This window comes from Miscanthus floridulus, chromosome 18 (assembly GCF_019320115.1).
Source record: "Miscanthus floridulus cultivar M001 chromosome 18, ASM1932011v1, whole genome shotgun sequence".
Classification (NCBI taxonomy): domain Eukaryota; kingdom Viridiplantae; phylum Streptophyta; class Magnoliopsida; order Poales; family Poaceae; genus Miscanthus; species Miscanthus floridulus.
Window position 1 is genome coordinate 33,714,001 of NC_089597.1, and position 22,370 is coordinate 33,736,370.

Genomic DNA, 22,370 nt, shown 5'->3' on the forward strand with positions numbered 1-22,370 from the left:
ATGCCAACAAAGGCACCTCCAATCATTTTGCCAAAAGGAAGAACAAGAAGTAATGGTGCGAGGGCTCGCTAGTGGCCACCGCTGACCACAGGGGTGGTTGGAAGCCCACGGAGGGCACTCTAAACCATTTTGAAAAATTACTCGAGGGGCCATGCCCGAACCATGCCTTCTTGGTCAAGCATCTATACAAGGACTGTAGCCTCATGAGGCAGTTCTTGTCCGAAGGCTCCAACAAAGGAGAGCATAGGAAGGACCCTAACCCCACCACGGATGACACCAAGGGGAAGGATGGTGGCTTTCCAACACCGGACGATTGCCTCATGATCTTTGGAGGATCGATGGCCTATGACTCCAAATGTCGTCAGAAGATCACGCGCCGCGAGGTCTATACGACCAAACGGGCCACACCTACCTTCTCCAATGGTTTAAGTCCGCCATAACCTTCGATCGGACCGACCACCCAGAGAGCGTCCCACATTTGGGGAGGTACTCGCTCATGGTCAACCCAATCATCGGCATAAAGCGGCTCACCAAAGTACTGATGGATGGAGGCAGCGGGCTCAACATCATGTATGCCAAGACGCTCAACAAAATGGGCATCAACTGGACACGCATCCGCCCAACTAGAGCACCTTTCCATGGCATCGTGCCTAGAAAGCAGGCCATGCCACTTGGGCAGATCGATCTGCCCATTACCTTTGGGGATCCATCCAATTATAGGACGAAAATCCTCACCTTCGAGGTTGTTGGGTTTCCTAGAACCTACCACACCATCCTAGGATGTCCATGCTATGCGAAGTTCATGGCCGTCCCCAACTATACATATCTCAAACTAATGATACCGAGTCCTGGTGGGGTCATCACCATCGGCACCTCCTTCCAGCGCACCTATGAATGCGAGGTCGAGTGCTGCAATCATGCCATGACAATCGTCGCCTCCAGAGAGCTCGCTGCCATCAAGAAGGAGGTCACCGAAGAAGCACCTGACCCCAAAAAGTCAACCGGGTCTTTCGAACCTATAGAGGGCTCCAAAGAGGTCCTCATAGATCCTGATAGCTCCGACGACAAGGTGGTGCACATTGGCACCACACTTTCCTCTAAATAGAAAAGCGCGCTTGTCGACTTCCTCCATGCCAACAAATACATCTTTGCGTGGAAACCCTTGGACATGCCAGGCATCCCGAGGGAAGTTGCTGAGCATGCCTTGAAGATCTGTCCAGGCTCCAAGCTGGTGAAATAGCGCCTACGTCGCTTCGACGAGGGGAAACGTAGGACCATCAGTGAGGAAATCACAAAGCTTCTAGCGGCTAGATTCATCAAGGAAGTGTACCACCTAGAGTGGTTATCCAATCTCGTTCTTGTGTGAAATAACAATGGGAAATGGAGGTTGTGTGTTGACTACACAGGTCTCAACAAAGCATGCCCAAAGGATCCGTTTCCTTTGTCGCGCATAGACTAAATAGTTGACTCCACCTCAGGGTGTGAAACCCTCTACTTCCTTGATGCATACTCTGGGTACCATCAAATCATGATGAAAGAGTCTAACCAGCTCGCAACATCGATCATCACCCCCTTCGGATCGTTTTGCTATGTCATAATGCTGTTTGGTCTAAAAAATGCTAGGCCACATACCAGCGTTGTATGCTCAAGTGTTTTGGGGACCTCATTGGGTGGACCGTTGAGGCCTACGTTGATGACATCGTGGTCAAATCCAAATGGGTTGACCACCTCATAGCCGATCTTGAGAAAACCTTTATAAAACTCCAAGCAAACGACATCAAACTCAATCCCGAGAAGTGCGTTTTTGGGGTCCCGAGAGGCATGCTGCTTGGTTTCATCGTCTCTGAGCGTGGCATCGAAGCCAACCCAGAGAAGATCTTAGCTATCACAAGGATGGGCCCAATTTAGAATGTAAAGGGGTGCAACGAGTTACAGGGTGCCTCGCCATGCTCATCCATTTCATCTCATGCCTCGACAAACGAGGTCTCCCCCTTTATCAACTTCTTAAGAAAGCCGATCAGTTTGAATGGACATTCGAGGCCTAGGAAGTACTTGACATGGTTAAGCAGCTCCTGACGAAGGCCTCGATCCTGGTTCCACCTGCCGTGGGAGAACCACTTCTGCTCTACATCGTAGCCACCACACAAGTGGTCAGCGCTGCCCTAGTGGTGGAGCGAGAAGAAGAGGGGCACACCCTCAAAGTACAGCACCCTATGTACTTCATCAGCGAGGTCCTATGCGACTCAAATACTCGCTACCCCCAAATCCATAAGCTTCTATACGCTGTCCTTATCACTAAGAGGAAGCTACGTCACTACTTCGAGTCACATTCAGTGACAGTCGTGATGTCCTTACCCCTTGGCGAGGTTGTCCAAAACCAGGATGCCACGGGAAGAACTGCAAAATGGGCACTCGAGCTAATGGGTCAGGGCATTGCATATGCCTCCCGAATGGCCATCAAGTCCCAGGTGTTGGCTGATTGCATCGTGGAGTGGACCGAGGTCCAAATGCCACCAGCGATCGTCGATCAAGAATATTGGACAATGTACTTTGATGGATCGCTAATGAAGAAGGGCACCAGTGCAGGACTAGTCTTTGTGTCACCCCTTGGTGTACGCATGAGGTACATGGTCCATCTCCATTTCCCCTCCTCCAACAACGTGGCCGAATATGAGGCACTCAGCAAAGGCATACACGTGGCCATCGAGTTGGGCATCCGATGCCTCGATGTTTGAGGAGATTCCCAGCTGGTCGTCGACCAGGTCATGAAGGAGTCAAGTTGCCATGACACCAAGATGGCTGCATACTACCGAGAAGTCCGTCGGTTGAAGGACAAGTTCGATGGCCTCAATCTCAATCACATCCCGAGGTGTCTCAACGAGGTAGCTGACGCGCTTACGAAAGCTACACCTGGCCAAGAGCTGGTGCCAATGGGCATCTTTGCCAGCGACCTGCACGAGCCCTCGATTTGCTATGAGGAGTTAGAATAGGGCGGTGATGGTCCGTCCAATCCTGGCCTGGGGGCTGACCAACTGTCGACTACATTCGGCTTCGAAGTCATGGAGCTCAAAGAGGATCTAGCAACAGAGCCCGACCCTCTGGTCGACTAGAGAACGCTCTACCTCGACTACCTCCTCCATGACACACTACCGACAAATAGGATGGAGGCTCGACTGCTCGCATGTCGTGCCAAGTCCTTTATTCTTGTGGAGGGCGAACTCTATAAGCGAAGCCACACTGGGATCCTACAGTCTTGCATCCACTTCGAACAGGGGAAGCATTTGCTGAGCGATATCCATGGTGGGGTCTATAATCACCATGCCGTGCCCAGAACCCTAGTCGAAAACGCATTCTGACCGGGCTTCTACTGGCCTAATGCGGTAGCCAATGCTAAGCAAATTGTACGCACCTGCGAAGGGTGCTAGTACTACACTCGGTAGACTCACCTACCGGCCCAAGCACTCTAGACGATCCCCATCACCTAACCAATTGTAGTCTAGGGACTCGATCTGGTTGGACCACTCAAAAAGGCACCTAGGGGCTACACTCACTTCCTTATCACCATTGACAAGTTTACAAAATGGATAGAAGCTCGGCCGATGTCCATGATCAAATCTGAGCAGGCCATGCTGTTCTTCCTCGACATCATCCATTGCTTTGGAGTCTTGAACTCCATCATCATGGACAATGGCACACAATTCACTAGGAAGAAGTTCCTCCAATTTTGCGATGAACATCACATCCGTGTCGACTAGGCCTCCGTAGCACCCCCCCGAATGAATGGGCAGGTGGAACACGTGAATGACATGGTCCTACAAGGCCTCAAACCCACTCTAGAGCCTGAGGACAACCTCTAGTTGAGCCACTGGCTACATGCCCTTCTTCATGGTCTACAATTCCGAGGCCTTCCTCCCAACCGACCTCGACTATGGAGTGCCAAGGATTAGGGTGTACGACGAACAGGGAGCCAAGTCATCCCACAAGGATGCCATGGACTAGCTGGACGAAGCTCGTGATGTCGCCCTCCTCCGCTCGACCAAGTACCAGTAGGCATTGTGATGGTACCACAGCCAACGAGTGCAGGGTCAGGCCTTCAACATCGGGGACCTACTTCTCTACCTCATTTAGAGCAACAAGGATTGCCACAAGCTCTCCCTGCCAAGGGAGGGACCATACATCATCATGGAGGTACTCTGGCTAGGCGCCTACAAGCTAAAAACCATCAACGGTGAGGTCTTCACCAATGCTTGGAACATCGAGCAGCTACGTCGCTTTTACCCCTAATAAACACACACTTTTTACTTATCAGTTTCGTTAACAAAACTCCCTAATCCTTCATGACATCCAATCCAAGCAAACACTAGGGGGGTGGGCCTCACTCTAGGGCTAATATAAGTACATTTATCCTACAAAAATTCTCTGTGTCTGCCCTCTTTACGTTAAGTCCTAGGAGTTGGGTTTTCGAGAACAAGCTCCGAGTAAAACTGGGCGAACTGTGAGAAACCTACGCCCTAGCAGCTATGGCGCCTTTGCTTAGTGGCATGATTAGAGCTAGCTCACCTGCACTCCTAGCCTTTATGACCTCAACTATGGGAAGGGTCTAAATACACTAAAACCTCTTTTACGAAAGAGGGAGAAAAGCTAAAAAACCATTTGCTATAACGAAGAGCTCGTCCATTCTTGCACAAATTCAACGCTTGGCTTATTTACCTAATTAAATTCTTGCACGGAATGTCCTCATCCTCTATTTCCGCAGGGAAATCTTGTCTCAAGAGGTAACACGAGTTGATTGTATGGCTTGACCACTAATGAGAAATGGATAAGGAGCAGGTAGGGTCATGCTCATATCAGGGGGAGGCTTTCCAAACCCATCACTCTTACCATCAAGGTAAAACCGGTGCCCAGGTCAATCGAATGGCTCAACATCGCTACCGAAAGATAAGCATCCTCACTTGCTTACTTTACATATTAATTCCATCACCGAGCCTCTGACCCTAGAGACGGTAGGGGGTTAGGAATTGCTCAGGGGCTAGCGAGGGTGTCTATTCGCTAGACATTCTCTTTGCTCGACCCCTCCTTATGTTTAAAAAACTAGAGGCACGGTGTGTGGGAACAAACTTTCAGTAGGCCTGGTCAGACTGCTAGGACCCTAGCCCTAGCAGCTATGACGTTTTGGTCCACCAGCGCGATCAGAGTCCTTGTCTCCACACTCCAAACCTTAACCTCCACCTTCTCGAGAAGGACTTGGAGGGGCCTACCTATAGAATCTCCATCAAGGAGAGGTTGTCAGGTCGCCCAAATCGATCGAACGGCTTGGGCCACTACCGAATGACAGATACAGAAGAGTGGGAGGCTCATGTAGGTTACACCAGTTCCGTCATGAACGTCGAACCTGGACCACCGCATGGACATATCCGGTAAGAACTCCTAGAACCCATCAATCATGCCATCAAGGTAACATTACCGACCCCCACTATTTCTTTATATAATCATTCATACACTTATCTCATACATCCAAGCATCGCATGTGCGATTGCTGCATCACAATGCTTCACATCGTGTCATGAAATGGTAGTCGTCTCATTCGATATGAGCGGCAACTGATCGAGATTCGAAGGCTGGCCCATGAAGGGCTTGAGGCCGCCTCATGTCAAATAGAGCCAGGGGAGAAAAACTGAGATGAGCCCCAGCGGTCTTGCCTGACCCTGCTCAGAAGCGGACAGGGACATCTCGACCTTTCTTGTTCGATTCTAACCTCGAGCCAAGCCCATAGAATCTCCATTGAAGAGAGGCCAATGGGCCACCCGGGCCTATCGAACAGCTCGGGCATCTGCCGAGAGGTGGGTTAAGAAGTGGTGGAATGCCACATGAGGGCTCGGCCAACCTCGTCAGCGGCTGATGGACCCGGATTCCACTCGAACATGCCCGTTAGCGAGCTCATTGAGTGCAACACTCGAGCCATCGAGGCAAGTGTCATTAGCTCAGCCCCTCTAGTTGTGGAAACCAAGGATGGGGTGACGCATGAAACGCAGCCGACCCCTATCGAACCCCAAGGGGCTCATGGGCTCGAGCCGCCCGATCCTAGATTGAGAGACCGAGGTTCGAAGGCCGCCCGCCAAGGGCCCGAGGCCACCTCACATCAAACAGAGCCATATGAGAAAACACAGATGAGCCCCAGCGGCCTTCGCCCATCCCGCCTAGAAGTGGACAAGGTCATCTCAACCTTCTCTTTCGACCCAAACCTCTAGCCGAGCCCATAGACTCCCCATTGAGGGGGAATCTGTTGGAAGGTGGGTTAAGGAGCAACGGAATGCCCCCCGAGGGCTTTGCTAACCCCGTTACTAGCAATGGAACTGAATTCTGTTTGAACACGCCCATCAGTGAGCTCATCAAGCGCGTCACCCGAGCCATCAAGGCAAATGACGTTAACTCAACCCCTCCTATTGTGGAAACTACAGATGGGGTGACAATCACAAAAAATGGCTGACCCTTGACCAAATCCCCACCACGTGCGGGGGCTCAAGGAAGGTTGGACTTACAAGGAGACCTAATGCACGGTCGTATAATGATAGCTAAGATCCTAGGGAGAGGGTACGTGCGAATATAAGAGATGCATTCTCCTAAGTTTTGCTATCCTCCCCTCGATTTTCAGTGACATTTGACCCTAGAAGCAGCAAAGGGGCAGATCTCACTCGGGGGCTGATAAAGGTATAAGTATACCTTTTCTAAAATAGTCGCCGTGTCAGACCTCTTCTTCACACTAAGCCTAGTGGCAAGGTTTGTGGAAATGAATGATTAATTAGGCCTGGTTGAACTACAAAACACCTATGCCTCGGTGGCTAGGTGTCTTTGCTCACCGATACAATCGAAGCTTTCCCCTTACACCTTGAGCCCTATGGTTTTAACAAATGGAAGGGTCAGAATACGTGAGCCTTCTCTTATCGCATACAAAAAGGGAAGGAAACAAATTCAATCAAACAAAACAAAATAACAAAGTTATTAATTTGTTCTTATGATACGTAAGGATTGGCAATTGTCTAGAGTATAATGACGCTTATCCAAGATCACTCAACCTAATTGACTAACTATCCCCTCCGAGGGAGAACTATCTCTTCAACTTTGTCTACCATGTTCCGTGGGATAGGAGCCACCACCTTCTCTATTTCTTCCAACTCAGAGGCTTCGTAGCCAGGCACAAAGCCAAGGCTCATTGTCTCCAAGTCGATACTATCGGCATAGTGGGAGTGGGCGATGGCGAAGGCTTTGGTAATCCTAGAGCGAAGAGCTTCCCTCTCAAGCTAGCGCACCCACGCCATGATATCTATGGCATGAGCCACAAGCGAGTTGGTTCCCTCTGACCGCACCACCTCTAGGTCATCGAAGACCACCCCGAGGGCAGCGCGTAGGAGATCATGCTCATCGCTCTCCTCCTAAAGGAGACTCCATGCCTCAGTGAGCTCCATGGCCAGCCCGACGGAGACACTCTTAGCCTCTAGCCTCTGGGTTGTTGCGGTTCTAAGCTTGGCTTGGAGGGAGATAACCCCTTGCTGCACCTTGTCACGCTCTCCGATAGCCTGGTCGTGCTCCCCGCTAGCCACACCATGCTTCGAGTGTAGCCGCTCCATGGTCTAGTGTAGCTCATCGTGCTCCTTGTGCAGCTGGGCAATCACCTCGGCATCTAGGTTTGCCTTCTACTGTAGGGCCATGGACCTCTCCTTGGCTCATAGCTTAAGCTCCCGCTCCTTCTCCACCTCGGCCAGGAGGTCGAGGACCTACTAGAGGGCCTCGGTGTCCCTCTAGAGCAGCTCGTCCCACTCCTTTCAGACTCTGGTGGCCTCCTCTTCATCTTGTCATGCAGTCACCGATAGATCCTGGAATGCCTTCTCAGCATCCTCCGCGTCCTAACGGGCCTCGACCTCCCATAGCCATAGACTGGCCGCCTCCTCGGCCAGGGGAGTCAGCTCGGCCACCCTCTGTTGGGTGATAGCGAGCTAGGCACTCACACCCCCATGCAGCTGGGCCTCTTTAGTGAGGGGGTCCCATTTCTCCTTCTGCTCATGAAGGAACTAGGATTTCTCTCGACTACGAGCGATAAGGGACTAAAAGAAGATCAATGTCAATACACAAAGATACATGAAGAAAGAAGAAAGCGAGAGGAGATATTAAGTCAATACCCAGCCTATAGGAATGACGATGTCGCACAGGACACCCTGAGCCTAGTTTAGAGCTTCCAGCATGGCCAAGATCCCCTTGTTGAGACTCTCCTGCTCTATGTTCTTAGTAGCTTCATCAAGCGAGAAGAGTATCAACGTCAGGTCTTATGAATCCATCCATTGGAGCAGTGGCTCACCCCACGTGGGGCGAGTAGCTGCCCCCAACATCAGGGCCAAGGGCAACTCCCCACCGGTCCTCTCCACCACCGCCATGGCACCCAAGGACCCCTTGGCCGTGCCTCCCTCCGACCGACCCATGTCAGGCGCCATCACTTGGGCCGCCGGTGGCGTAGATCACGCTGCTTCCTTAGGCACCACCAAGACTACATTGGCTATGCCTAGCTTGTCACAGTCGCTGCCACCTCCATCTATGTTGGAGGGGCCTCGATCAGCAGCATCATGCCTACAGCAGTCGGTGCCACAAGTGCGAGCGGTAGCTCCGTCCGCTCCGATGTCGATAGCAAAATCGCTTCTGTCGCCGGTTGCTCGATGACCTCCGAGGATGTTCCCTTAGCCCTAGCGACCACTTGCCCCACTGAGGGCATGGGCACCACCATGGGCGACGCCTAATCGGCCGATGAGGCTATGACACTGGCTCCGCTCCCACCCAAAACAAGAGCGACGTCGGGCGACGGCCGACATCTCGCCTAAATGGCGACACTCTTCTTGGGTGCCAGCACCAAAGAGTGGCCCCATCTTAGGACACTGCAACAAACAAAAAGTTTGAGTCACACTAAAAATAGAGAAAATAGAGGAGTCAAATGACTTACATCGGTGTTGTTGGGTGGAGGATACGTTTGGGGGATGAACCCCTAGGTCCTTGCTCCACCTCATTGGGGTGGGGCTGTTTCGAGCCCACCCCCTACTCCCTAGTAGAGGGGCTAGCCATCCTTGCTTCTAGAGGCACGGCGGTGGAGCCATTCCTCTCCGTTGGCACCTTGGGGGTGGTGGCAGATCCGCCCACCCAAGATGGTTCTGAGGACAGGCTGATGGTCCAACCCGTCTCCGTCGGCCTCATGGACTCACTCCCCCTGCATGAAACGGGAAGGGTCCCTGCAAGGATGAGTGGATACTTGACAACATTTCTTCACTCTCTAGGTCATCCCACTCGGTGTCGGCAACTACCTCATCTTCTTCTTCCTCGTTGTCATCATCATCACTATCGGTTTCCTCCCCGCACTCCCACGCATGTAGCTTCTGCTGCTTCTTCCTCCTCTCGTCCTCCTTTGCCTTCTACTGTCTCTCGGCCGTGGTGTGGTTGGCCACCATCATAGATGGGTCCTTCGGCAGTGGAGCCGGGAGATCCATGAGGGTGAGGTTCCTAGGCTAGTCCCCCACTCTCAATGTCAGTATCGATGGGTCGGAAGCCCAATTAAAGAAGAAGGCACAAGGAAGAGAAAACTTATAAGAACAATATACCCTGGTTTCGACTGCATCGGAGGATGCCCCGACACCGGATGCACAAAATCAAGGACAACACCGATGTCATCCCGTGGAGGCTCCATCACCTCCTTGATGTGCTACACCACTTTAGAGGGGGAGAGTGCTCCCTTGGTGAGCACCATCCCTTTGAGTAACACGCTAGGTGCCATCGTGTGCAAGGAAAGCGCACACCTCATCAGCAGTGCCACCCTCCATGTGTGGTAGGTGCTGATGATCCCCGACCCCTTCATGCCCCTCTCCTTCAAGATCTAGATGGTAGTGAGATTGTCTTGGATTCTCTTCTTGTCTTTCTCCGGGACTCCCCACTTCGTCCATGATTTCGGGACCTCTTTGATGAGGCGCCCGGTGAACTCTAGCAAGGGGGCGGTTGTGTTGTTCTTGACATAGAACCGATGCGAATACCACCCCTTGTTGGAGGTCGATAGACGCATTGGTAGGTACTCATTGACCCAGTTGTTGCGGAGCTAAATGCCGACGCACCCCATCGACACGTTCAGCTCCTGCTTCTTCTCTCGCTTCTTTAGGTGGGTGACGGTGAAGAAGTACTAACATAGGTCAAAGCGGGGACTAATCCCCAAGAACCCTCACATAGGGCGATGAATGCCGCAATGTGTTGGATTAAGTTGGGATTAAGATGTTGTAGCTCTACCTTATAGTAGTGCAGCAATCCCTAAACAAACTTGTGGGTGAGGGTGGCGAATCCTCGCTCATGGAAGTGAGCGAAGGACACGATGTAACCCTCAAGCGGTGACGGTGCATCCTCATCACCAGGTAGCGACCACTCCTCGGCGGCGGTCCATGTGCAAAAAAGATCACAATGAATGAGGCCCTCCAGGCGCTGGAGGGTGATGTTGTAGCAGCACCATGGCTCCATTAGAGGATTGGAGTGGTGGATGTGAATTCAACGATGGCAAAAACATGAATATAGGAGGCTTAGGCGATTGGCGGTGGAGGTTGTAGATGCAAAGGCAAGGAGGCAAAGTACAAAACCCTAGGGGCGAACCCTTTAGTTTTATAGGGGCGACGGATACGAGGAAGGCAACCGTCCACCTAGATCTCTGTTCCTGCCATGATCTGTAACAACATCATGTCATAGGATTTGTGCACGTAATCCCTATCCTTTCCTTCAAAAAACTCACTAGACATTTCACCTCCCCGGGCGGACTAGGACTCATTATGAGTATGAGGAAAACGAATCAAAAAATGCCTCTATGGCCCGTCTGGGCCTAGGAGTCCGACAATTGGCCCATCAATGAGTCCAATGGTCGCTCCAAACACCCCTATGACAAAGGGTGGAAAAAGTTGCGCTCCGCAAATGGCCAGCACCTAGGCACACAAGCGCCATGGGTATCTTGGCCCACAATTGAGTCTTAGCTAGGATGACCCTAGATGGATCCCCGTGAAAGGAATGCTGGGACCCCAATCAAATTATCTAGATAACAAACCACCAAATCTCATAGCCACACCCACGAAGGGTCTGAATCACCCCCCAGATGATTTTGTCTGAATCACCCGGGGGCTACACCCTCTGGCAAGTCTAATCACCCCCAGGCAATTCTATCCGAATAACCTAAGGGTTCAAGGGCTACACCTATCGGGTGCATTCGTGCGCACCCTCTGGCAAGTCAAATCACCCCAGGTGATTCTATCCGAATCACCCGGGGGCTCGGGGGCTACTATGGGAGACTGAATACTAGGGTACCCAAAGAGGAGGAGCTAATAACCATCAAACGTTGATGCTTCCGAACAGACAAGAACGTGACTACACCTCTCGCCCAATGACTGAGGGTTAACTCTATCTCATTCAACCCCCAAAGGCAGGCTCTGCCTCGTCCGACATTTGAAGGCAGATTCCGCCTCATCCGACATCCAAGGGCTGGCTCCGCCTCATCTGATGTTTGAGGGCAGGCTCTACCTCACCTGATATCCGAGGGCTAGCTCCACCTCGCCCGACGTCTGAGGGCTGGCTCCGCCTCACTCGATGTCTGAGGGCTGGCTCTGCCTCGCCCTCTAGCTCCACCTTGCCTAACCCCTAAGGGCGGGCTCTGCCTTGCCCAACGTCTGAGGGTTGGCTTTGCCACGCCCAACGACTGCGCGCTGCTCCTTCATAACTACGCGTGCAGATTAGGCGGGCACTCAAGTCAACCATAATACCAAGGACCATACCCTGCACGCCTGTAGGAAAGTACCATCAGGATATGTCAAGATAGGCACTTTAAGCCCTTCTAGGCATGTCAGAGCCCGAACAGTGTTGTGGGCACCGACATTTGTCCTATAGTATTATGGGCGCCGACATTTGCCCTCGGGCATGGATCTAATGGAAGCATACGACGATCACTATGGTCCAGGAGGAAACTCACATCATCTACAGTATGGATGTGGGGTCACTGCACTGTCTGCTCCCCGTAGGGTCATGGTTCAATGCCCTGGTCCATCGCGCCGCCCGCCGGGGTGAGATGGGACGTGACCACTTGTTGACAAAGCTAGGGCAAGGCCCTATCTGGATTAGCTGACATGCACCTAGCATGAGGCTATCCCTAGCACCATATGCCATGTCAGCGGGGCTTGCTTAGAGGAAAAGGAAGACCCAACATCTTTTAAGAACCTTCTTGGCCTCTAGTTTTTCTTCTCTCTCCCATCTATAATCCCTGCTTCCCCTTGGTCTATAAAAGGGAAGATAGGGCACCCCACTAGGGGGACTTGAATCAACACACCACACATCATACATATCTGAGCAGCGACCAAACTCTCAGCACCCATTCGACCTTTCTATTAGAAACTTGTGATCTTTCCCTCTCTCACCCATTTGTAACCCCTACTATGAACATTTCAGTGCTAATAACACAAGTAGTAGCCGCAAACTAGATGTAGGGACATTCTTCTCAAACCAGTATAAACCTTGTGTCTTTTAGCAAACCATCCGAGTCCAACGCGCAATAATACAAATTTACTCGTTGGCGTTTACTCGAAACACTGATAGTGCTGGGGCTATTTATACTCTTTGGTAGGCCATTTGAGGAGTATTGGAGTTGAGGAACATACCAAGGGATTTGAGGCTCCACTCTAGTGCTCTTGCAACCATAGTGCTCAGTGAAATCACTTGGTGATTAGTTCAGATGCTTTGTGAAGTGCTTAGGCTAGTTAGACTACCACTAAAAGCGTTTGCTCTAGTTTTACACCTAGTGTTAGTGAGTTTCGCATACCTCTTGCTCAATTGGTGCTTGCGTACACCATTGTTATACACGAAGGGGCTTGTAGTCCTACGAGAACACACCAACCATGTTTGTGGTGTGGCCGCCACTGGTGTACTAGAGGGAACAAGGCTCGCAATGTTTTGGCTAGAATCTCGATAGTGAAGACATCAAGGAGTGGTCTAGGAGAGGCCATCTTAGAGATCCACTTGCATGTGGGAAGGCTCAGGGCTATCGAAGAGTTATCCGACTGGGAGTTTGGCCTTTGCGAGGGTATCCTTGCGAGAGGCTCCAACGAGGACTAGGGGAATGTAACACCCAAAATTCTACTACAAATTAGCAATTAAATTCTTGCCCTTTTAATACATTTTCTAGGTATTTCTAACTTAGGCTAAATATTAAATATTGGATAAATAAAATAAACTATAAGGTTTAGAAACTTGTTTGTTGCATTCATGCCAAAGCATATGGTTTTTTGGATGAGTGTAGGGTTAGAAGATTTGAAGTTGAATTCAAATTCCATTTGAATTTGGCTTAGAGTTGAAAAATATATTTGGAAAAGAATTTGGTTTTGAAAATTTACTTTCCTCCTTATTCAGCCCAGCAGGCCCAGCTCTTCTTTCTTTCTTCCCTTCCCGTGTGGCCCACTGGCGGCCCAGCTGCGCCCATCCTCCCTCCTTCCTATTTTCCTTCCGGCCTGTTGCTCCAGCCCACTCGGCGGCCGCCCCGCACTAGCACGCTGGCCCGCACCCTGCACGGCCTAGCCTGCTGCTCTCCCGCATGGACGCATCAGCTCGGTGGCCCAGCCAAGCGCACTGGCCCACCTGGCCTTCATCGCCGAGGCACCCATCAGCTCTCTCCCTCACTGCCCTATGGGACCCGCCCATCAGCGCGGCCTTTCCTTCTTCCTCGCGCTGCTCTTCCCTTCCTTGCCTCCAGTGATGGCGCTCCCGTATGGAAGGCCACCGCGCCGTCACCCACGGATGGAAAGCGACCCTTTTTGCCCAATCCGCCTGCTTCCCTTCCCTATTTCCACCACCGGCTGGCCTATATAACCCCAAGCAGTGCCCCGCCTCGATCTCCATCCCCTGCTCATAGCCGTGAGCCACCTCTGCCGTAATACCCCTCGTCCGTGCCTCAAAACTCGATGCCGACGCCGCTTGGAGCTTCGCCGTGACCACCCGCGTCCAAAGGTACCAGTGTCGCGTCCTTTTGGTAACAGAAACCCCGGATTCGAACTCACCCGCGTGCATTTCTCTCTCTAGAGCCCTGCCGCCATCAATCGCACCTCTGGACCCGCCCCGAACATCGAGATCTTCCCCAACGGACTCCCGGTGAGCTCCTGACTGTGCCCGTGGCCTCCGTTCATGTTTTGGTGCCCTAGAAAGCCATACTAGCAACACCAGTTCGCACCGGCCATGGCGCCGCCAGCATCCCTTTCTTCCCCGGCGAGCCGCTGCTCTACTCTCACCCGACGCCGCTGGATCCACATGGACGGTCCAGATTAGCTGGTACCGGTTCAGTCCACAGCGAACCGTGGACTCAGTCCACCGTGGCCGTGTCAGCGCCCACGTCAGCGCGCCCATGCCTGCGTGGTGCACCGTGCCTATCAGCAGCCGCCACATGGCCACCCAGTCAACAGCCGCAGTCAAAGCCAAACACTTTTGCGCTTTAGCCCCTCTATTTTCTCAGATTCAACCCGCGGTACTCATCAGTTCAAATTAATTTTTATTCAGTCCTGTTTTTATTCAATTTAGACCCTGTATTTTCTAGATTTAATGCCCGTAGTCCTGTAACCGTGATAATTTATATTTTTTAATTGTTTTAATTCAAAAATAGGTTTAATTTATTTATAGAATTGCCATTACATCTTATTTCATGCATAACTTTCACGTTTTAAGTCTGATTTGAGTGATTCTTTCGCTCACATGTTCGTAGCAATGCGTAGAATAGATTTGTAAGCTTTTCAACTTATGTTTTCACTGTTTGGTGTACTGTTCTAATGGAAGTCTATCTTGTATGCATGTAATGATTGGAATGATGCTTGATTGATGATTGGATCACGATTAGAGGGTGAGCCATTTGAGGTGACTGAGGACCCCAGCAGGATCAGCAGTACTCCCAGGATGACTTTGAGGAAGGCAAGTGTACCAAAGGCCCCTTGTTACCTATGAACTACTACCACTTACATTCATGCATGTGTTTAATTTGAATTGCCTTTAAGGACTTTACCTAGATAATTCCTTGTACCACATATCCTTGATACCTGGGATTATTGGGTAGGCATTTAGGATAGATGCTGCAGCGCTTAACATAAAGTAATTATTAAACATAATCAAAGGTTATATGCAATGTGATAAAATGGAACTTTTTAGCAACAGATAGGGGGCTGGAGTACGGGGTTGAGTACTCTTGTGCCTCTCCATATGGACTTAATCCTAAAGCGGCAACCCAGGAGGGACCGTACAACCCCGAGTGTCACATGGCTCTGACTTTAATCTATTAACTAGATTGTACTAGCTCGTCTGTAGCTCCAGTAAGGGGTAAGAGGGTATCTTTCCTTTTTCTGTTAGGATGTGCACCGTGCTGCGATGCCCACACATGCCATTCCTTTGTAGCTATGATCTGTTAGTGCAACTAGTTAAGGGTTTCATAGTGAAACTCTACCACACTTCCTGGGAAGAGGTGTAGTGTGTCTCACGAACCCCGACATTGGGATTCATGGCTCGATGGGTAAAGATGTACAATTTCTGCATAAATAATTAACCTATTATAACAGTCATGCTCACGGATACGAGCGGTCTGGATCCTTCGAGATTAGTGGTTACTGTGGATGATGGATGGTTGGGATATGAGATAAAACTTGATGATACTTTAATACCACTTGGGAACTGGGACTGTACATTAAAGTAGTGTTCAGGATGCTAAAATTTGATCAACTAAAATTGCGAACCGTAGTCAAACAGTGTCAAGCCTTTTTGAGCCTCATAGATCCCTTTGTTATACTTGCTAAGCATGGTGAGCTTACACTTGCTTTACATCTAGTGAAAATCCCAGATGGGTAATAGATAATGGATATGAAGAGTTTCCGAAGGATGTCCAGGATTACTAGGGAGACGTTCACCAGTTGGAGTCCCTGTGGCAATTGGGCTAGTTATTCCGCTGTGATTGTAATAATATTGCCTTCGAGCAAACTTTGTATTAACTTTATGATAAGTTATGTGATGTAATAAGTACTTTACTTTGATACTATTGCACTTTGTGATATATGTGTGTGTTTGGACATCCTGGGTGCACATATATGAGTACTTGGTTTTGCTTTGCAAAATTGGGTGCGATAAATTGGTATCAGAGCTATAACTGACTGTAGGACGAACAACCTAGATAGAAATGGACGTTTCTAGGATTTCATTATCTTTATTTTACTACTTTTATTTTGCTATAAAATTTTTGCTTATATTCTGTTCTTTGTCTTTTGCCAAAAATTATTTTGTTCTAATACTCAACCTTTTCATTCTTGTAGATGGCCCGTACCAAGCAGACCCCACGCAAGAGGACCATCTGGATGCCCACTAGGAGGACCAGGTTCACTTTGGGCAAGCATGTCCTGGCACATCTTGTGGAGGCTCTAAGGAACTAGGAGGAGGAACCACCTGTGGAGGTGCCCATGGGGGAACCTCTGGAGGACTTGCTGGAGGATCCAATGGTTGAAGAAACAGAAGAGGGACCCATGTTCGAGGGACCCATTGAGATAGAGGAGTCTGAGGAGGATCTCGAGGAGGTGCAGGAACAAGGTGGCCAGGAGGGAGCTGGTGACCCCGATGATGGAGATGGTTCTGATGATTCTGATGCTAATGGAGGTGATGATGGTGGAGACGATGGAGACGGTGGAAATGGGGGTGATGACAGTGATGATGATCACAATGCACTGTTGGCTCAGGGATGGACTGTGGAGATCCACTATGACTTGGAGGGTGATGGCTACTACCACCCTAGGCTCCTCGCACTTGTGCATCGCTACCACCCTAGAGGCACTATTCAGTACAGGACGGAGCACTGGACCCACCCCGACTACACCGGCTTCTGGGAGACAGAAGTGTACAACTGAGAGGGGACTCAGGTGCGCTACATCCACCGCGCCACCACTGCATGGCTCACACGTGCGGCTGTCATCAGGGATGCAACTCGGCAGGCGTTGATGGTCAACCGCGACCGTCACTTTGACGACATCGCCTGGGAGGACGATCGCTATCTTCCCCGCCGTCGGAGCGGACAGTCTACGTGCAACATCGCTGCACCACTTGGAGAGGCGAACCTGAGGCTAAGGCCTACCCTGTTGTGCTTGGCTGAGACCCACACTGACTTGGATTAGGCCTTGGACGAGCTCGATGCCATGGGGAGGGCCTACATGCAGCTGGCCCGTGAGAACGCTACACTGAAGCAGCAACTAGGAGGTCTAGATGTGGAAGATTCAGGAGTACCCGCTCAGTCACCCCCGAGGACCAGAGGAGAGTCTGGAGACCTCAGCACCAGCACCAACATCGACCCGTACCCATAGGAGAGTCTTAAAAATATGTAATAAGCACGCGTAGCTACGCGAGAGAGTATTTAGTTTCTTATTTTAATGGTTGGACAAGTGTTAGTTGCATGGTTGGATGTTTATCATTATGAATAATGTTTGATTTGGATCTTTGATATGATTGTGATGACTTGTGGGCATGTCCACAGTCATTTAGTTAAGGTTAAGGTTTAAGGATATTATGAATAAATAGTTGGGGTTTCGTTTTATCATGCTGTCCATTCTGTATCATTCGAAGCAGTCTGTCTTTATCAGTTCATATCTCGTAATCTATATGTTCAAAGATCATGAAATTATTATGGAGATAAGTAGGCTTCAACATCTTTCTTTTGGCTCTGGAATCACCTCAATAGCTATTATAAATTATGAGGTACAGCTGTTGTAAGTTGAGGTTTCTGTGCTATCAGAATTCTGGAATAGTACTGCTTATCATCTGTATTTTACTAAGTAAACGTCAGAATCTGAAAAAGTGTTCTAAACAAAAGTTGTAGAGAATTTCATAAGCTTTCCAGAAAGGTAAAATACGCAATCATATGATAAATAGGGAGTGAGATATGCTCGTTTTACAGCACAGCTGTTGTCCAACTCGCTGGAAAAGTTCAGATCAGATATCTTCTTGCATACCCTACATATATCTCTTGTCTACACCTACTCTTGTTACACCAGTATCTTGTAAGAGTTATATGCTTGGATATGTGAGACTTATATGATGCATCTACAGATGGTGAACACTAGGAGGAACAACCAGGGAGGCGAGGAACCGCCACCACCACCCCCAGTCACCATGGAGTAGCTGATGATGATGCAGACCCAGTTGCTTCAACAGATAGTCCAGAACATGCAAAACATGGGGCAAGGGAATGGGAATGCACCCCCTCATGTCAAAGATAAGAGGGGAGAGTTCCTGAAAGGACACCCACCTATATTCAAGCACTCTACCGACCCACTCCAAGCTGATGATTGGCTACGTGCCATTGAGAGGCAGCTGGAGATTGCCCAATGTGATGATAGGGAGAAGGTTTTGTATGCTTCTGGACAGTTGCAGGGAGCTGCACAAGATTGGTGGGACTCATTCCGTTTTGGCCGCACCGAAGCTAATCCCATCACTTGGGCTGAGTTCCACAGTGCCTTTCGCACTCACCACGTGCCTATAGGACTGATGAAGCTGAAGAAGAAGGAGTTCTTAGTTCTCAAGCAGGGGAGCATGACTGTTCCTGAGTATCATGATAAGTTCATACAATTGTCATGGTATGCACCTACTGAGGTAGATGAGGATGGAAAGAGGCAGGAACTGTTTATGGAGGGCTTGAATGATGGTCTCCAGTACCAGCTATTGTCTCATACCTTTGCTAACTTCCAGCAGCTGGTAGACAAAGCTTTAGTGATTAAGAACAAGCGCCGCAAGATGGAGGACAAAAAGAGGAAATTTCAAGGACAGCAATCCGGGAGCAACTCTCGCTTCCGTACCAACCCTCAACAAGCTCAACCTCAGCAGCGCTATCAAGGTCAGACAGGTCCCAACTGCAACCAGCAACAGCAGCGTGCACAGCAGCAGCAATAGTATAAGGCACCAGCTCAGTGCCAGCAGCAGCCCAACAATGTACCGGTGAGGAATAATGCCCCCAATGCTCCGCAGAGGAATGGCGCACCAAAAGCGCCAAATGCAGTTAATGACAACAAATGCTTCAATTGTGGAGAGCCAGGACATTACTCCAATAGATGTCCCAAGAAGATAGCTAACTTACAGTAGAACTATGTTTGGGGAAAGGTGAACCATGTTACTGCTGAAACAACTCAGGAGGCACCGGATGTGGTGATCGGTACGTTTCCGGTCAACTCAAACTCAGCTATAGTACTTTTTTATTCTGGTGCTTCGCATTCCTTCATAACATATACATTCATAAAGAAGCATGGTATTCCAGTAAGTGTTATGAAGAAACACATGTTAGTAAGCTCACCTGGTGGGGTAATGAAAGCAGAGTGGATATGCTTAGCTGCTAGTCTCAGCATAAGGGGGGTAGAATTTCAAGCAAATCTTGTAGTCATAAATTCCACCGGTATCGATGTCATCTTGGGTATGGATTGGCTAAGGTTGCAGAAAGCAGTTATTAATTGTGGTAATAGTTTTGTGAATCTTATCACTTCAACTGGAGAAGAAGTGGTGTATGTGGCAACTCAGTCAGCTGTAGAAATCTGCCGAGTTAATCAGTTGGAGGGCACAACCTTAGAAGATATAAGGATAGCAAATGAGTACCCGGATGTCTTCCCTGAGGAATTGCCAGGTATGCCACCTGACCAAGACATCGAGTTTATAATTGAACTTTTACCTAGAACTGCACCCATAGCTAAGAGACCCTATAGAATGGGAGTGAATGAATTAGCAGAACTTAAGAAACAACTAAGGGAATTGTTAGATAAGGGTTATGTTCAACCTAGTTCATCACCATGGGGTGCACCAGTACTGTTTGTAGAAAAGAAGGATGGTACACAAAGGATGTGCATAGACTACAGGTCACTTAATGAAGTCACAATTAAGAACAAGTACCCATTACCTAGAATTGATGACCTATTTGACCAATTGAAAGGGGCTTGTGTGTTTTCTAAGATTGACCTTCGATCTGGATACCATCAGTTGAGGATAAGGCATACTAACATCCCCAAGACTGCCTTTGTGACCCGTTATGGACTATATGAGTTCACAGTCATGTCTTTTGGTCTGACAAATGCACCTGCTTATTTCATATATCTGATGAACAAAGTGTTCATGGAGTACCTTAACAAGTTTGTTGTCATGTTCATTGATGACATACTAGTGTATTCTAAGAATGAAGAAGAACATGAAGGACATTTGAGATTGGTGTTGCAGAAGCTTAGAGAACATCAACTTTATGCCAAGTTCAGCAAATGTGAGTTCTGGCTAAAAGAAGTATCTTTCCTTGGTCACATAATCTCTAATGGAGGAGTAGCAGTAGATTCCAAGAAGGTTAGAGATGTGTTGAGTTGGAAGCCACCTAAAGATGTTAGTGAGATTCAGAGTTTTCTAGGTATGGCTGGGTATTATAGGAGATTTATCGAGGGATTCTCTAAGTTAGCAAAGCCCATGACTACGTTGTTAGAGAAGAATGCCAAATTTGTATGGACTAAGCAATGTCAGGATAGTTTTGAGGAGTTGAAGAAGAGATTGACTTCTGCCCTAGTGCTTATCTTACCTGATCTCACCAAAAGCTTTTCTATCTACTGTGATGCCTCACGACAAGGTCTAGGTGGTGTTCTTATGCAAGAAGGCAGAGTTGTTGCCTACGCATCCAGACAGCTGAGAAAACATGAGTTAAATTATCCGACTCATGATCTAGAATTGGCAGCTGTGGTGCATGCTCTTAAGATTTGGAGGCACTACTTGATAGGTCATAAGTGTGAGATTTATACGGACCACAAGAGTTTGAAGTACATATTCACACAGTCAGATCTGAATCTGAGGCAGCGTAGATGGCTCAAGATAATCAGGGATCATGATTTGGATATCCACTATCACCCAGGAAAGGCTAATGTTGTAGCAGATGCCTTGAGTAGAAGGAGTTATGTGAACATGGCCTATACAACTCAACTACCTAAAGAGTTGTGTGAGGAGTTCAAATACCTAAACTTGGGTATTGTGGCCAACACCATGGAGTTAGAGGTAGAATCCACTCTGGAACAAGAGATTCATAAGGGGCAGCTGAATGATGAGAGGATCAAGGATATTGCAGAGTGGATAGTGATTGGTAAAGCCCCAGGATTCCACAAGGATGATCAAGGGACGGTATGGTTTGGTAAAAGGATTTGTGTGCCAGAAGTAAAATCTATTAGGGAGTCTATCTTGAGGGAAGCTCATGACTCAGCCTATTCCATAGACCTAGGAAGTACTAAGATGTATCTTGATCTTAAAGAGAGATACTGGTGGTATGGACTAAAGAGAGATGTAGCTGAACATGTGGCTATATGTGATACGTGCCAAAGAGTGAAAGCAGAATATCAGAGGCCAGCAGGTTTGCTATAGCCTATGAAGATACCCGAGTGGAAATGGGAAGAAGTTGGAATGGACTTTATAGTTGGATTACCCCGTACACAGAGAGGATTTGACTCTATCTGGGTGATTGTTGACCGTCTGACAAAAGTGGCCCATTTCATTCCGGTCAAGGTAACTTATTTGAGTGCAAAGTTAGCAGAGTTATATATGGAAAGGATTGTATGTTTACATGGTGTACCAAAGAAGATTGTTTCGGATAGGGGTACACAGTTCACATCACATTTTTGGTAGAAATTGCATGAGTCAATGGATACGAAGTTGAACTTTAGCTCAGCTTACCATCCTCAAATAGATGAACAGATCGAGAGAACAAATCAGATCTTAGAGGATATGCTAAGGGCTTGTGCTCTACAGTATGGGACAAGTTGGGATAAGAGTTTACCTTATGCCGAATTCTCCTATAATAATAGCTACCAAAAGAGTCTTAAGATGGCACCGTTTGAGGCATTGTATGGCAGGAAGTGCAGAACACCATTGTTTTGGAATCAAATGGGGGAAAGTCAAGTCTTTGGACCAGATGGTTTGCAACTAGCAGAAAAACAAGTGCAAACAATAAGGCAAAACTTGAAGGTTGCACAGTCCCGACAGAAAAGCTATGCGGACACAAGAAGGAGAGATTTGTCGTTTGAAATCAGTGACCTTGTCTATCTCAAAGTTTCACCTATGAAAGGAGTAAAGAGATTTCATACCAAGGGAAAGTTGTCACCTAGGTATGTGGGACCATTCAAGATCATCAATAGGAGAGGAGAAGTTGCTTACCAGCTAGAGTTATCGGAGCAGCTCTCAGGTGTTCATGATGTTTTCCATGTGTCACAACTTAAGAAATGTTTAAGAGTACCTGAAGAACAACTACCTTTGGAAGAACTAGATATCTGAGG

At 48.8% G+C, this 22,370-nt stretch overlaps 1 protein-coding gene across 1 annotated transcript; it reads left to right on the forward strand.

Moving 5' to 3' along the window:
* The first annotated feature begins 496 nt into the window (after positions 1–496).
* LOC136523632 (uncharacterized) lies at positions 497–1,105 on the forward strand. Its single transcript, XM_066517251.1, has one exon. It carries the CDS (start codon positions 497–499, stop codon positions 1,103–1,105), a length of 609 nt encoding a protein of 202 aa, XP_066373348.1.
* The last annotated feature ends 21,265 nt before the right edge of the window (positions 1,106–22,370 follow it).